Below are 15,881 nucleotides of genomic sequence, written 5' to 3' on the forward strand. Positions count from 1 at the left end.
AGAAGCTGCCTCCTATCAAGCCAGATCATTAGTCTGTCTAGTTCTGTATCGTCTGTGCTGCCAAACAGCAGCTTTCCAGGGTTTCAGGCAATGTGTTCCTTCCAGCCCTACCTGAAGATGCCAGGAATGGGAGCTGGGCCCTTCTGCATGCAGGGCAGATATTCTACCCCTCAGCTACAGAGCTTCCCCAAAAGATTCGAGTCCCAGGCCCACGGCACAGATTTCCCTTGTAAAAAACAGAGGTGCCTGCCTTATATTGACTCACAGCATTGGTGCCCATTGGGAATTGTGCGGCAGAAGGCAGGGAGCGAAATGGTAGGTGGAGCCAGAGCCAATGATCAGCAAAGCCAACTAATTCTTCTAATTATTATTTATTTTTTAAATTAATTTATTAAATTTGTATAGCACCCTTCATCAGCAGATCTCAGGGTGGTTCGTGACATTCTCATTTTTGTGTCCATCCTTCTGCCTGCTGACTTTTTCCAAAGGCAATACTGAGACTAAGGCTGCATCTACACACACACACACACACACACACACACACACACACACAATGCTCTGAAAATGCTCTGTGGGGAAAATGTTTTAAAGCTAACAATGGAAAATTTCATAGAGTTCCGATTTCAGCTCTACTGAGCCACCTGGTGTCGCAGTGTTATAATGCATGTATAACGTTTTATTTTGACTAGTGTAGCTGAGTCCTAAGGAGGGGAAAGCTGGCAGGCACCCCATGGACTGCTTGCAAGTAGGAAGGCAGGCAAGGAGGTGGGACTGACTGAGGGGAGACTGAGGTTGGTGGCAGAGGCAAATTTAGGGGAGCGCAACTGGTTTGCCTGCAACGGACGCTGAACCAAGCTGAAAGAGCGCCTCGGGGGCGGGGGGAGCTGCAACAATGATGTAGAATGGAAGGCGAGAGGCAGGGGGTGCCAAATTTTTGCATTGCAGAGGGCAGCACTGAAATTTGAAAGCCCAAAGTCCTCCAGGCAAAGGGCCTTCTCAGTAGTGGCGTCCTTCCATCAGATGTCAAGGAAGTAAACAACTACCTGACTTTTAGAAGACATCTGAAAGCAGCCCTGCTTAGGGAAGTTCTTAACGTTTGATGTTTTTTTGTGCTTTTAACAGTCTGTTGGGAGCTGCCCAGAGTGGCTGTGGAAACCCAGCCAGATGGGCGGTGTATAAATAATAAATTATTATCATATTATTATATTATCCATCGTTGGGTGGGTAGGATCATGTTCTCCCAAACAGATCAGCTTCCACTACTCCCATCTAGTTCAATAGTCTCTAATTATTATGCAATTCTCAGATGTGGGCAGGGAACTTATCCTGCTCACCCTCCCTGACTTCCCCTCCCCCTTTTAATTTATTTCTGACAGCCTACACAGTGGAAGCCTGGATGTCTTCTAAATCAAATCTGTTGCAGTTGCCAGTTCTTAAATGTTGACAGATGTTCATCTCTCAAGCCTTTCAATATTTGTTAGAAATGAGAGTGTCTCAATGAAGGGAATGACTGACAAGGAGCACGGCAAGCTGCCTTTTCACTGAGCCAGACCCATTGGCCTGTCTGGTTCAGTGCCGTCCACACTGACCGGCAGCTGCTCTTGGAGCCTGTCTTGAAACACAGGCCCAAAGGAGGGCTTATTGGAGTGGTTGGGTGCAGGGATACCAAAGAAGGATGTCAAAAACATTAGAAGGTCCAGTTCTAGTGCTTTATTTAAGAACGTGTAAGATGTGTAGATGCAGGTGGAGCTGTGGGTTAAACCACAGAGCCTAGGGCTTGCTGATCGGAAGGTCGGCGGTTCGAATCCCCGTGACGGGGTGAGCTCCCATTGCTCAGTCCCTGCTCCTGCCAACCTAGCAGTTCGAAAGCATGTCAAAGTGCAAGTAGATAAATAGGTTCCACTCTGGCAGAAAGGTAAACGGCATTTCCGTGCACTGCTCTGGTTTGCCAGAAGCCGCTTAGTCAAGCTGTACGTCGGCTCCCTCGGCCAATAAAGCGAGATGAGCGCCGCAACCCCAGAGTCGGCCACAACTGGACCTAATGGTCAGGGGTCCCTTTACCTTTATCCCACCCCCACCCCACCCCAGTCAACACTGACTGACAGCAGCTCTCTGTGTGGTATCAGAGAGGAGAAATCCCTGTGCCCCTGTCCCCTTCTCCTTACCTTCTCTATCAAGGTCTCTTTATGGCAGTGCATCTTTTGCAGATTTCCATGATCAACCTGTCGCCAGAAGCAGGAGAAACATTTCCCTTCTGGATCCAGATTTCCCCCTGCACTCCTGCTAAGCCGAGCTGAACAAGGTTTTCATGTCCTAAAAACGCAATCAAGGGAGTTAAACATGCCCTGTCGGCGGCTGCTCACCAAGGGCAGTGACTAAGCATACCTGGAAACAGGAAAGTAGCTGTGTTGGCCCAGGAGGAGGAGGAGAAAAAAGACCATATTCCATATCAAGGTAAACCTTTCATTAACGGTTCTCAAACTTTTTTCTTTGAGCCACACTTTCAGAATAAAAATCTGAAACTCTAGCGGGTGCAGAATGCCGCGACGAGGCTCCTTACGGTATCACATTCATCCAGTGCTTTACCAACTGCACTGGCTCCCGGTGGAGTACAGGGTCAGGTTTAAGGTGCTGGTTTTGACCTTTAAAGCCCTATGCGGCCTAGGACCCACGTACCTACGGGACCGCCTCTCCTGGTATGCCCCGTGGTGGATCTTAAGTTCCACAAATGACAATGCTTTGGAGGTCTCAGGTTGCAAGGTGGTTAGATTGGTCTCAACTAGGGCCAGGGCCTTTTCAGTACTGGCCCCGACTTGGTGGAACACTCTGTCACATGAGACCAGGCCCCTGCGGGACTTGACATCTGTTAAGTTGTGGGCGAACATAGCAGACGACACAGCGATTCTTTAAACAGCTCTTCTTTATTCAGATGTCAGAACAGAACTGATTTGAGGGGCTCAGTCAGCCTGCTTATATAGAGTTCCAGAACAATGTAACTGTTGCCATTTTCTAAAACTATCCAATCACTGAACGTCACTTTTCGATCCTTCATTTGCATAACTATCTACAGTATCCCCCTGCTGGCCCAGGGTGAGAACTTCAGTACATAACAATATCTTTCCGCAGGGCCTGCAAGATGGAGCTGTTCCGCCTGGCCTTTGGGCTGGACTCATTCTGACCCTTATGTTTCCCTCCCCTTCTGGGTTTGATCTATGGGCTACTAATAAATGAGGCTGCATTTTAAATTGTATTTTTAACCTGTATTTTAAATTGGTCCCTCCCCCATTTTGTTTTTATTGTAATTTTACTGATTTTAGTCAGCCTGAGCCCGGCTCTGGCTAGGGAGGGTGAGGTATAAATAATTTATTATTATTATTATTATTATTATTATTATTATTATTATGCCACCCCTGATTTTGTACTGAGGAGGAATACATTGGAAAACAAACAGCAACAATGCCTAGCTGTGCTATAACACAGAACACAACTCCTTTATAATATGATCACGGGACAGCCAGAAAGTATAAAACGAGGCAGCTACATAAGAACACAAAGCGTTCCCCCCAAAAAAAATATAATATTGATTGCCCTTTAATCTTACTGCTGCACTTGCCATCCTCTCTGCCACACCAGTGTGGCACACGACACACCCTTTGAGAACCACTGCATTGGGCAAACCAAAATGTCTCTAAATAATGTGCCAGGACTTGAGTCCTCCAGACTTCTTTGCCAGGCTAGACTTGAATAGCTAGGGTAGGGCTGCATTGACACAGCTATTAAAAACACTCTGAAAATTCTCTAGGGGGGTGGGGAGTTTTAAAGCTCACAATGGAAAATTTCATAGAGTTCCGGTTTCAGCTCTACAGCGCCATCTGGTATCAGAGGGTTATAACACATGTATAACGGATTTTATTTTTATTTTTAACTAATGTAGCCAAGTCATTGAATTATTCTCCCCCCCCCCAGCGTTTCTGGAAATGGGGAGCTGGCCATTAAGAACATAAGAGGAGCCTTCTCTCTCTTTTTTTTAATCATCGTCACCATCTGCTATTCAAGTCTAGCCTGGTGAACAGTTCTGAAGGACTCAAGAGCCCAAAGTCCCAGGATCATACCATACAGTAGTTGTGTTCTACGTTATAAATCAAGCACTGAGAATAGGAAGATTTGAACACAATCAATATTACGCAGTGGTACAGTCCGGTTTAAGAACGATTTGGTTTACAAAGTCCACAAAACCGGAAATATTGTCCTGGTTTGAGAACCTTATCTCTGTCTACGAACAGAATCCGAGTCGTGGAAGGGTCTGGTGACTTCTGTTACGTTTCAGTTTATCTGAAGAAGTTTGCATGCACATGAAAGGTTAAACCAAGAACAAACTTAGTTGGTCTCTAAGGTGCTACTGGACATTTTTTAAATTATATATATATATAGAGAGAGAGAGAGAGAGAGAGAGAGAGAGAGAGAGAGAGAGAGACTGCGTCGGACCAACACGGCTACCTACCTGAATGGGTGCTGTTCAAATTAGTTGGGGACGGGGGGGGGGGGATTAAAATTCTGCACATGAAGACAGTGTTGTAATGAGCATAGAATTGCAATGAATGAAAAATCTGCTCCCCATCCAATTCCCGATACTTGGTATCTTACAAGAAAGGTGGGAGGTTTGGCACACACAGATACTTTTTTCATCCACCCGCTCTCAGAGTACAGGTATAAACCCCTGTACTCAAATCCCCTATAACAATGGGCATTCTGCTGATAAAGAATAGAAGGATGAGGCCACACGTTTGCCTGTATGTTCACTTCATGAGAAAACAATATACCCTTTCTTCTCATAATGTGGGAAGTAGGTCCGGGAGCAGCTATTGCTTATTTGCAAGCAAATTGCTTACAACTGGATTTTAATTTAGTGCCTTACGCCCCTGCAAATGCCTTTTGATGCATCTTATAAACCATTGCCGATGCAAAGCGTCGGGAATACAAAGAAAGCCACACGAAGTACCCTTCATTAGTTTAGTAAATTGGATTTTACTCCTTTTTTTTCTTTTACAAAAAGGAATGAAAAGAAAGAACGAGCCTGGCTGAAAAAGGGCTGTGATCAGACTGCACAGGCAGGCAAAGGGACCATGTGCTTCCGGCTGAGAAGTAGAAAGGGTCAGAGAACTAGAAAGCTGGAAGGGTTGGCAAGGATCATCTAGTCCAAACTCCTGCAGGAATTGCAGTTAAAGAATCCCCGACAGATGGCTATCCAATCCAAGCCCAGGGTCCAAATATAGTCTCCAGTCTTCTCTACCGGGCTTTTGGAACTCTCTCTAAGCCACTCCCCTTCTGCCCAGAACACACCCATTACTGGCCCTTGCTTGGCAACTCAGATGTGTTTTCGCCCTGCTGGAATGTGTCCCTGAGTTCTGGGAATGCCCTTTGCTTGACTGGATGGAGGACAAGAGTGGTATGTGCAAAAAAAGAAACCAGCCTATGGTTCACATCTGTTGCTGTGGCCATTTTTGCCTCTGTGGCTTGCAGTTCAGCAACAGGCTGGAGAGTCAAAGGTTCTCCACACCTTGTCTACATTGACTGGTATTGGGTCCCTAGGGTTTAAGGTAGGCGTGTCAGCCAGCTTTAGGGCTTTAAAGGTGCTGACCTTTAAAGTCCTAAATGGCCATGGCCCAGTATACCTGAAGGAGCATCTCTACCCCCATCGTTCAGCCCGGACACTGAGGTCCAGCGCCGAGGGCCTTCTGGCAGTTCCCTCAACGCAAGAAGTGAGGTTACAGGTAACCAGGCAGAGGGCCTTCTCGGTAGTGGCACCCACCCTGTGGAACACCCTCCCACCAGATGTCAAGGAAATAAACAACTATCTGATGTTTAAAAGACATCTGAAGGCAGCCCTGTTTAGGTAAGCTTTTAATATTTGATGAATTACAGTGGTACCTCGGGTTACAAACACTTCGGATTACAAACACTTTGGGTTACAAACTTCACTAACCCAGAAGTAGTACCTCGGGTTGAGAACTTTGCCCCAGGATGAGAACAGAAATCGTGTGGCAGCGGTGCAGCAGCGGCAGGAGGCCCCATTAGCAAAATCGCGCTTCGGATTAAGAACAGTTTGGGGTTAAGAAAGGACCTCCGGAATGAATTAAGTTCATAACCTGAGGTACCACTGTATTGTATTTTAATATTTTTCTGGAAGCCGCCCAGAGTGGCTGGGGAAACCCAGCCAGGTGGGCAGGGTGTAAATATATTATTATTATTATTATTATTATTATTATTATTATTATTATTATTAACTGGAGGTGCCAGAGATTGAACCTGCGACCTTCAGCCCATGAAGCATGGATTCTACCACTGAGCCAAAATGGAAGGGGATGGATTTTGGCGCCTTGATACTAATGATCAAAGGTTATGGTAGTGCCAATAGCCAGGACAGCACCCAATGTTGTTTCTTTTTCTCTCATTCTCTCTCTCTCTCTCTCTCTCTCTCTCTCTCTCTCTCTCTCTCTCTCTTGCTGTAATTCAGTTTACTTTTGTAGTGAAAGCAAAGATCCGGTTATCATGCCCGGAACACCTGGGAAAAGAGCTACAGAACAAGACAGCTGTCAAGATCACTCAATTTACTGGACTTAACCACCTTGTGACAGGCTCTCGTTAAGTGCAGGGCCCAATGTGGAGATGCATCAAACGAGCCTTTTTGAGCTAAGCGTTTAGCAGCAGTAGATACCAGCATGCGATAAATGTCACGCCAGGGTGGGGGTCGCTCGGATAAACATGTTAACACTGCATCAAGAGGATCGCTGAAATGTTACATCAACAAGCAGCAGGGGACACCTTGTGTATCTTACCTGCAAGCCGAGATTTGCAGTCATTTGCTCTGTGTAGCTGTCTTGTGAATTACTGTAATTTACTCCAGGGTATTTACAGCAAAGGGATGCGGGTGGTGCTGTGGGTTAAACCACAGAGCCTAGGACTTGCTGATCAGAAGGTCGGTGGTTCAAATCCCCACAATGGGGTGAGCTCCCATTGCTCGGTCCCTGCTCCTGCCAACCTAGCAGTTCGAAAGCACGAAGTGCAAGTAGATAAACAGGTACCACTCCGGCGGGAAGGTAAACGGTGTTTCCGTGCGCTGCTCTGGTTTGCCAGAAGCGGCTTAGTCATGCTGGCCACATGACCCGGAAGCTGTATGCCGGCTCCCTCCTAGTCTTTATAACCCTGTACCTTCTTCCTGAAGGCAGAAGCTGAAAGAGATCATTTCCGGGGTGCGCACTATCCTGCACTATCTCTACAGCTTTCTTATGGCACCTGGAAGCATAGATTTGATCCAAGGTGGGAAGAGTGCACCCAATTATTCTCTCCGCAGTCTTTACAGCATTGTTTTTTCCCTGTCTTTACTGTTTTCCCTGTCTTCTGCCCAGTCCCTGACATAGGGTGAGGCAGCTCCAGAAAAAACACTGGGCTCCCAAAGTCCCTGGGTGGTTTTGGGGCACCATCCTTTTGACCAACAGTGCTCCAGTGCTGAGTTACCAGTGACCTACTATGACACAGCCTGTCACCAGGCTGACATAGATGACACCTGGAGCCTCTGATCTGTGATCTTCAAACACCTTGCTTCCAAGAGTCACTTGTCAACACAGCCATAAGGAAGACTCAAGAGGCCCTAGCAGGTGTGAACAGGTTATATTTATTCGAGTATAGTGTTGCAGCTGGTGTTTGGTGTGGGGTGTGAGATGATGATCCCACCCCCATGAAGTCCAAGGAAGGGCCAGCCCCACTCCCCCAGCACCTGTTGTGGATCTGGCTGCTCGTAGCAGGACTTCATTCCTCTTTGCCTTTGCAAAGAGGTTGTTGATTGAAACCAGGCATCCCCAACCTGTGGCCCTCCAGGACCAGTGGTCAGGGATGATGGGAGTTGTAGGCCAAAACATCTGGAGGGCCGAAGGTTGGGGATGCCTGGTTGAAACTATTCAAGTGGGCTGTTATGTGGCTTTGTAATCAAAAAAAGGTTAGCCACCAGAGCTGTACTTGAACATAGGGGGATGCAGGTGGCGCTGTGGTGTAAACCACTGAGCCTCTTGGGCTTGCCGATCAGAAGGTCGGTGGTTCGAATCCCTGCAATGGGGTGAGCTCCTGTTGTTCTGTCCCAGATCCTGCCAACCTAGCAGTTCGAAAGCACTCCAGTGCAAGTAGATAGATAGGTACCGCTGCGGCAGGAAGGTAAACGGCATTTCCGTGCACTCTGGTTTCCATCACGGTGTTCCATTGCACCAGAAGCAGTTTAGTCATGCTGGACACATGACCCGGAAAGCTGTCTGTGGACAAATGCTGACTCCCTTGGCCTGAAAGTGAGATGAGTACTGCACCCTATAGTTTGCTTTGACTGGATTTAACTGTCCATTACCTTTTTTTCTTTCTTTCTTGAGCATAGATAAGGAACCTTGAGAAGGATAGGATATAAATGCAATAGGTAAAATGGAATGATGAATTTATTTTGTTTTTTCTATTTAAATTTCAGTAACTAGTTCTAGATCTGTATTGGGGGAGTGGGAATTGCGTATGTCAATGTCAATGCAAATCTCTCTTTTTGAGGAATCGCAAGTGTTCACTCTGGAGCCAAATGGACCTGATGGATAAGGAGACTGAAGACTTTAAGAGCAAGGAGAAGGCTCTGGATGATGCCATTGAGAGGCTCAAGAAGGAAAACAAGTTCAGGAAAGAGAAGCTGGTAGCATTTTGGCAAAAGAAGAGGGAGCTCTCCAAGCGCACAGATGGACGAAACACCATTTTGTGGGAGCGAAACATGAAGCTCTGGAAGAAGGTCACAGATCTCTTTGAGAGCATCAGGAATGTCTTGAAAGAGGAACCAGAACTTTGGAAAGAAGAGCTGGACAGCTGGACAGCTGAGATGGCACTTTGGAAGAAGGAGATGGACCAGTGGGAAGAAAGGTTCTGTGGGAGCTATTAGTATGTCCATTGCAAAATAAATCTCTGGATCAGCCCTCAATTGATCCCTTGCAGTGGACAAAAAAATCTGGTCATCTAAACAAGATGGTGTCAGCTAATGTACGTGGAAATTCATTAAAAGTTTTTCACAAGTGGTTTTTGACTCTGGTCTATGTGAATTGTAACTCCAAGAATTGTAACTCCTCCCTTTGTTGGAGGGGGGTGCAACTCCAGAGGGTTTTGTCATCATAGGTGGTAGGATTGCACTCCTGTTAGTAAATTCTGAGGGACACCAGAAATCAGGACAATCATTGGACAGAGGATCACTCTATGACCTCCTTATTTGAATGTGTTTTGGGGAAAGAATTTGAACCTTCATAGCAAATCTATTATTAGCCATCTGTTGGTGGCTGCCTGCTTAGGTTGAATCCTGACAAGACAGAAGTACTGGTCCAGCACAGGGAACCAGGCAGAGGGCCTTCTCGGTGGTGGCACCTACCCTGTGGAACGCCCTTCAGTCAGATGTCAAGGAAATAAACAACCACCTGACGTTTAGAAGATATCTGAAGGCAGCCCTGTTAAGGGAAGTTCTTAATGACTGGTGCTTTAATGTATTTTTAATCTTTTGTTAGAAGCTGCCCAGAGTGGCTTGGGAAACCTAGCTGGATGGGTGAAGTATAAACTACTGTCATAGCACCAGAGTGGAAGGAGCCCTCATCATATTCCATGACCATCTGGCTTCATAAGGCTTTGTCCATTGCAGCTTCTGAAAAACTTAACTCATTCACTCTGAGTTTTTTGAGGGGCTGTGGACCCACGAAGGACTTTTCAGGAGAATAGTAACCTATTCGGCAATAGAGACAATGGTTCAGCAGATGCCTTTAAAAGGTGGTTTTATTTGGAAATGTGTGTGAATTGGAGTTGTGCGAGTTTCCCCTCCTCTATATTTTCCATTATGCTGCTGTATTTGAGAAAAAGAAAACGGAATAGTCCGCTTGAAGCAGATCACTTTAACAGGGGCCAAATATCTCTGCTTGTAAGGCGAGCCAGTTCTGAGATTTATAAAATTTTACATGTTCCCACACAAAAGGGAGATTTTAAGCATAGATTTCCCCCCTCCCTTCTTTATAATTCCAGAACTTGCAGTCATTCTGCAAAGCTGTGGGGTGGCGGAATCTGGGCAGACAAAGGGCCAGAGCATTTGTTCACATAATGCAGAATTTCTTTATGAAATCCACTCACACAAGAGGTACTTAATGGCCTCTAGCTTAGATTGCTTTGAAACTAGGTTAGTCAAAGCCACAAAGGAGACAGCCATGATCGCTAAACTGAGTGCTTACATTCAGGGTCAGAATGCTACTGAATACCTGTAACGTGGGTTGGCGGTGGTGGGGTAGAAGTGGAAAAGAGTTATTTCTCTATAAAACCTGCTGGTGCACCCTGAAGGTTTTCTGATTGGCCACTGAGGAAGGAGAATGCAGGATTAGATAAGCTTTTGGTTTCCTCCAGCAGGGTTCCTCTGTTATTTTTTCCTATAGCATGATGTATCCGTCACCCATTGCTATCTGTATATTAAATCTCATCCACAGAATTATGCACACAACAATGTAATTTATCCCTCATTATTTATACTCAGGCGCCATCTGCACTGAACATTTAAAGCAGTACCATACCACTTTGAACAGCCATGGCTTCCCACAAGGAACCCTGGGAAGTGTAGTTTATTAAAGGGTGTCGAGAGTTATTTGGAGACTCCTGCTTCCTTCCCAGAGCTACAAGTCCCAGAGTTCCCCAGGAAGAGGTATTGACTGCTAAACCACTGTGGAAATTGTAATTCTGAGAGAGGGAAAGGAGTCTCCTGTCAACGCTCAGCACCTTTTAATCAATCAGGCATGGAGAAACTTAGTTCCAGGGGCTAAATGGACTCTCCTCAGGACTCTCCACAGACCTTCTTCTTCTTTAGCGATCACTCGTAGCCAAGTAAGATTGCCTTCCATAAACACGGTTTTTACAATGAGTCTGTAAGTGACTGTGAAGGCCAATTCTGGATCCACACATCCTTCCACAGTGGGGACATAGGTTTCTGGGCAGGAGCTGATCACGGTGTGGATTTGCCAAGCATGCCTTCCTCCTTGCACGTTTTTCCCTTGCGTCCTGAGTTCAAGTGTCTTCAAAGCCCATGACACCTTTGGTCAAGGCTGTTCTCCAGCTGGAGCGCTCGCAGGCCAATGTTTCCCGTTGTCAGTGTTTATACTACATTTTTTTAGATTTGCCTTGAGACAGACCATACCCCTCACCAGCCCTGCTTCATAGTCTCTTTGAGTGCTTTATTCCTAGCTGGAGTGTATTGCTACATTTACATAATACGTCTTGCTTGCCTGAATGGAAGACAGAGACATGTTCTCTCTCTGTGTGTGCAGAAACCAGTGGCTTTTGGTGTGGCTAAATTGTAGCATACTTTACAGTCCCATACCCTCCAACCCTTCTCTGATGAAAATAGGGACATCCCATCATAATTTTATTATTTATATCCCACCCATTTGACTGGGTTGCCCCAGCCACTCTGGGCAGCTTCCAACATATATATAAAAACATAATCAAACATTTAAAAACCTCCCTATATGGGGCTGCCTTCAGATGTCTTCTAAAGGTTGTGTAGTTACTTATCTCCTTGGCTCGGGGGTTGCATAACTTCATAGCCTCCATCATTTCTCCAAGGAAAATAGGGATGCTCTAAGGAAAAGCGGGAAATTCCACGATCAAATCAGAAACTGGGATAACTTCTCTAAATCAGGGACGTCCCTGGAAAATAGGGACACTTGGAGGATTTGAAGTCCCATTTGTTGCTGTGCCTATTTCTGCCTCTGTCCTACTGTAGAATCACAATTGTTGCTCCGCCCACTTCTTCCCCTGGCTCCACCCACCACTGGTATGAGGCCCATAGGAAGTTCCCCACAACAGAAAACAGTACTTGGATGGGAAATCGTTCCCCACTCCTGGCATCAAACCTACTGACAAATTCCACAAGAATGGCCATTGTTATCCAATGATTAAGCTTTGTTCCTTTCACATAACTTAGATTGGCATTCTGGTTAAAAGAATTTCCAATGGGTTCTGTACAGGGCCAGATTTAGGTCTGATGAGGCCCTAAGCTACTGAAGGTAATGGGGCCCTTTATATGTCCAGCTGTCCTTTGTCAACAACAAATTGCTGCTGTTTTGTTTTTGTTTTTTTGTGTCAAATATTTGCTATATGGCAATTATGGACCTAATAGGTATCTAAAGTCATTTGCACATGTTGCCATGCAAGCAGTCCATGCAGAATGTCTTGTTGTTTAGTCAATTAGTCATGTCCGACTCTACGTGACCCCATGGACCAGAGCACACCAGGCACTCCTGTCTTCCACTGCCTCCCGGAGTTTCGTCAAATGCATGTTGGTCACTTCTATAACACTGTCCAACCATCTCACCCTCTGTCGTCTCCTTCTCCATGTGCCCTCAATCTTACAAAAAATAGGCACCCTATATATAGAAATGAGCAAACCAGTGATATTTTAGGGAGCAGGCTAGCAGGCGGGGCCCATAACTTACATAATAGGAGCCTACACAACACAAAACACTGTTGCTGTGTGTAGGTTTTATTTTGTTTTTCATCTTATATTTGAATGTACATTCAGGTTTTTTCCTTTAAATTTTTTTGGGGCCCCCAAGAGAGTGGGACCCTAAGCTACAGCTTGTTTAGCTTATACGTAAATCCGCCACTGGTTCTGCAGAATGAATCCATTTTCATAAATTAGGCGCATGATGTCCCTGAGGGAGACACATGTTTCCAAGCAAGCAGGTGCCAAACTCTTTGTTGCACAGCTGTAGGGTTGAAGCCCACCCACGGCTAGTGATCCTGTTATGGTTTCCCATTCTGCCCGCTGCAAAAACTCCACCAGCACTGCAAAAACCAGTTTGGATTTGATATCCCACTTTATCACTACCCTAGGGAGTCTCAAAGCAGCTAACATTCTCCTTTCCCTTCCTGCTCCACAACAAACACTCTGTGTGATGAGTGGGGCTGAGAGACTTCAAAGAAGTGTGACTAGCCCAAGGTCACCCAGCAGCTGTATGTGGAGGAGCGGAGAAGTGAACCCGGTTCACCAGATTACGAGTCTACTACTCTTAACCACTACACCCACATTGGCTCTCTGATACCTGATGCAGCCACTTCTCCACATTCATTGTGGTGTTACCTTTGGTCTCTTAAAAATCCACCCTTGTAGAAGGATCCTGCATCTCAGTGGCAAAGCTTCCACTTTGCATGCAGGAGATCCCAGCTTCAATCCATGGTGTCTCCCTGGTGATCATCTGAAAGTAAGTGTATACAATACAGAGCTAGATTGTCCAATGGTGTGACTGCAGATAAGCTAAAATAAGCTTCCCATGTTCCATTTTCATCAGCTACAACCTTGGCATTCTAATGACGGAACCAGAAGATCTGCAGAAGTTCTGGCATTGTTTTGTTAATATTCTCAGGCTGCCATGGCGATGAAGTTCTTAACAAAGGGGTCTTCATCATAGCAGGAGGAGGAGGTGCAGGTTAGTGGACATCCCAGGTTTACTTATTTTGGGGAGATTTAAGGCATCTTGACAGTTCTTTTCTCTCTTTTGTTATTCAAAGCCACCAAGGCTTTATCAAGGGAGCCCAGCTGCATCAGATTTATCTAGTTCCGGATCAAGTCTCCCACATTTGCCAACCAGATGCCTCTGGGAAGCCCAAAAACAGTACATGAGCGCAAAGAGCTCTCTTTTGCTTCTGATCTCAAGAAACTAGTATTCAGATATATGCTGCCTTTGATAAAGAAGGTAACATAGCTTCCATCATTAGTAGACACTGACGGCTTCATCCTCCATGTATATCTCTAATCTCATTTTTCATAGAATTGTAGAGTTGTAGGGTTGGAAGGGACCCAACAGCCTGTTCTCACAGTGGCCAGCAACAGGAAGGTCCAGCAATACATTGCACTACATTGTGCACCAGCCCCTAGCACTGAATGCCCCTGCCATGATCTTTCCTCTTGAAATGACTGGCTTGAGAAGGTCCTGCATTTGGAGTTGTGAACCAAACCCTGGGTTGACGGCTGCACAAATGGACCCTGGGACTCATCAGGGTCTGAGATTGGAGATCCTCAATTGCTCCCTGCCTAGTGTGAACTGGGGCTGGTGGTGAGGTCCTCCTCCGCAACCAAGTTTCCAGTTTCCAAGCTGGAAGGTAAGGTTCCTTGCGGTGACTCGGTCTCCTCCGAGTTTGTATCCTCTGAGTCAGGCTCTGGAGTTGGCAGTTTTCTGGCTTTGTCAGTGGACAACACAACCTCCCCTTCTAGACCACTCACTCATGTATTTCTCTGTACACAGCTGTGATCAGATGGAGGACAGGGAGAAACATTTGGATGTCACTCTTAACTGTGCAGATTATCTGGAGGGCAACAGCAATGACATTTCTGCAAAGCGGGAGAGCTGGCACCATATGAACCATATCCCCAGAACCTTGAAGAGCCAGTTCGTATATCGCCAACTGAGAGAACAGAAAAATGCACTTCAAGAGGAAATCAGGATATTCTGGAAGAAATGCCAACGCCTACGGAGGGAGATCCAGACCTTCCGAGAAGATAACAAAACCAAGGCTTTGTGGGAGGAGATCCATGCCTTCAAGATGAAGAACAAGGGCTTCATGGATGAGATCAAGAACTTCTTAGAGGAGAGCAGGGTTTTCATGGCTGAGATCAAGGCCTTCCAGACCAAAAAGAAGGAAATTCAGGACCAGGTGAAGACCTTTCAGGAGAAGATTGAGGCACTCCAGCAGAGGATCAAGACAACAGAAGAGGAGATTGTCACCTTGGAGGAAAGGAATGAATCGTTCCGAGAAGCTGTCAAAGCCTTCCAGATTAAGAACAAGGAGTTCCAGGAAGCCAACAAAGGCATGCGTGAGAAGAACAAATCCCTCCAGGAGAAGATAGAAGCCATTGAAGAGAAGAACAACGCCTTCTGGAAGGAATGCAAGGCATTTTGGAAGAAGGACAAAACCTTCTGGGAAGAGGACATGGCCATATCCAAAGACAAAATGGCCCTCTGGGAAGAGTATATAGCTTTGAGGGATAATGACCAAGACCTCCAGGAAGAAAAAGCGGTGATCTGGGACATGGTGGAAGCTCTCTGGGATATGAAGTACTCCATATGGAAAGAAGTAAATGGGTTTCCGGAAGAACCACAACCTGAGTTCGAGGTGGAAGTTATCGACAATGGTGCCGATGGAGACCATGACGAACCACCTGATGAAATAAAAGAGGTGTGAATTAACGCAATGATCTGGTTAGCACCACCTTAAAAACTCCTATACACTGATGTACAAACACCGCGGCTCCTTTGTCATCAAGACCTTTTAATAAAATCTTGATGGAATTTCAAGGTGATGTCACTACCCTACATTGCTGGGGAAGTGGGTGGGTTCACACCGGCCATACACAACAGCAGATGATTGTAACCATGTGGACCAGCAGCCTGGCAAACCTGGTGTGGCACATTTAATTATTTATTTATAAAATTTATAATTCACATCTTTGTGAAAATATAGAAAGGCAGAGGACAACATGTAAGGGTAAAATGAACAGGTGATCCATTAAAAATCATTGGAAGCATCAATAAATACTGATTGGGTAAAAGAAAAAATAATGTTGCACTTAGGGTTGCCATATTTAAAAAACCCCGAATTGTTGAGCTTTTAGGAAACCACCAAAATTGTTCAGCTTTTTTTTAGGAAACCCTAAAAGTTGTTGAGTTTTTTGTTTGTTTGTTTGTTTTTACTTGCCTAAGATCCAGGACAAAAGGACAAAGCACTGCCTTTCAGAAATTCCCCCAGACGTCAATTCCACTTTTGAAATCCCGGAAATGTACAGGAAAATCTAGATG

The 15,881-nt window shown here is 45.6% G+C and overlaps 1 protein-coding gene and 1 long non-coding RNA gene across 2 annotated transcripts; both read left to right on the plus strand.

The window, feature by feature from the left end:
* Positions 1 to 7,537: 7,537 nt before the first annotated feature.
* LOC128401814 (uncharacterized) lies at positions 7,538 to 9,086 on the plus strand. Its single transcript, XR_008327537.1, has 2 exons — positions 7,538 to 7,655; positions 8,578 to 9,086. It is a non-coding gene; the product is annotated as an uncharacterized LOC128401814 (long non-coding RNA).
* Positions 9,087 to 13,391: 4,305 nt separating this feature from the next.
* LOC128401580 (coiled-coil domain-containing protein 70-like) lies at positions 13,392 to 15,380 on the plus strand. Its single transcript, XM_053364805.1, has 2 exons — positions 13,392 to 13,514; positions 14,331 to 15,380. The coding sequence occupies exon 2, from the start codon at positions 14,341 to 14,343 to the stop codon at positions 15,265 to 15,267; it is 927 nt and encodes a 308-aa protein (XP_053220780.1). The 5' UTR covers positions 13,392 to 13,514; positions 14,331 to 14,340; the 3' UTR covers positions 15,268 to 15,380.
* The last annotated feature ends 501 nt before the right edge of the window (positions 15,381 to 15,881 follow it).

The sequence above is a fragment of the Podarcis raffonei genome, chromosome 14 (assembly GCF_027172205.1).
Source record: "Podarcis raffonei isolate rPodRaf1 chromosome 14, rPodRaf1.pri, whole genome shotgun sequence".
Classification (NCBI taxonomy): domain Eukaryota; kingdom Metazoa; phylum Chordata; class Lepidosauria; order Squamata; family Lacertidae; genus Podarcis; species Podarcis raffonei.

What these genes read in the sequence shown, in the direction of transcription:
- LOC128401580 (XM_053364805.1), top strand. Translation starts at nt 14,341, where the DNA reads ATGGAGGACAGGGAGAAACATTTGGATGTCACTCTTAACTGTGCAGAT.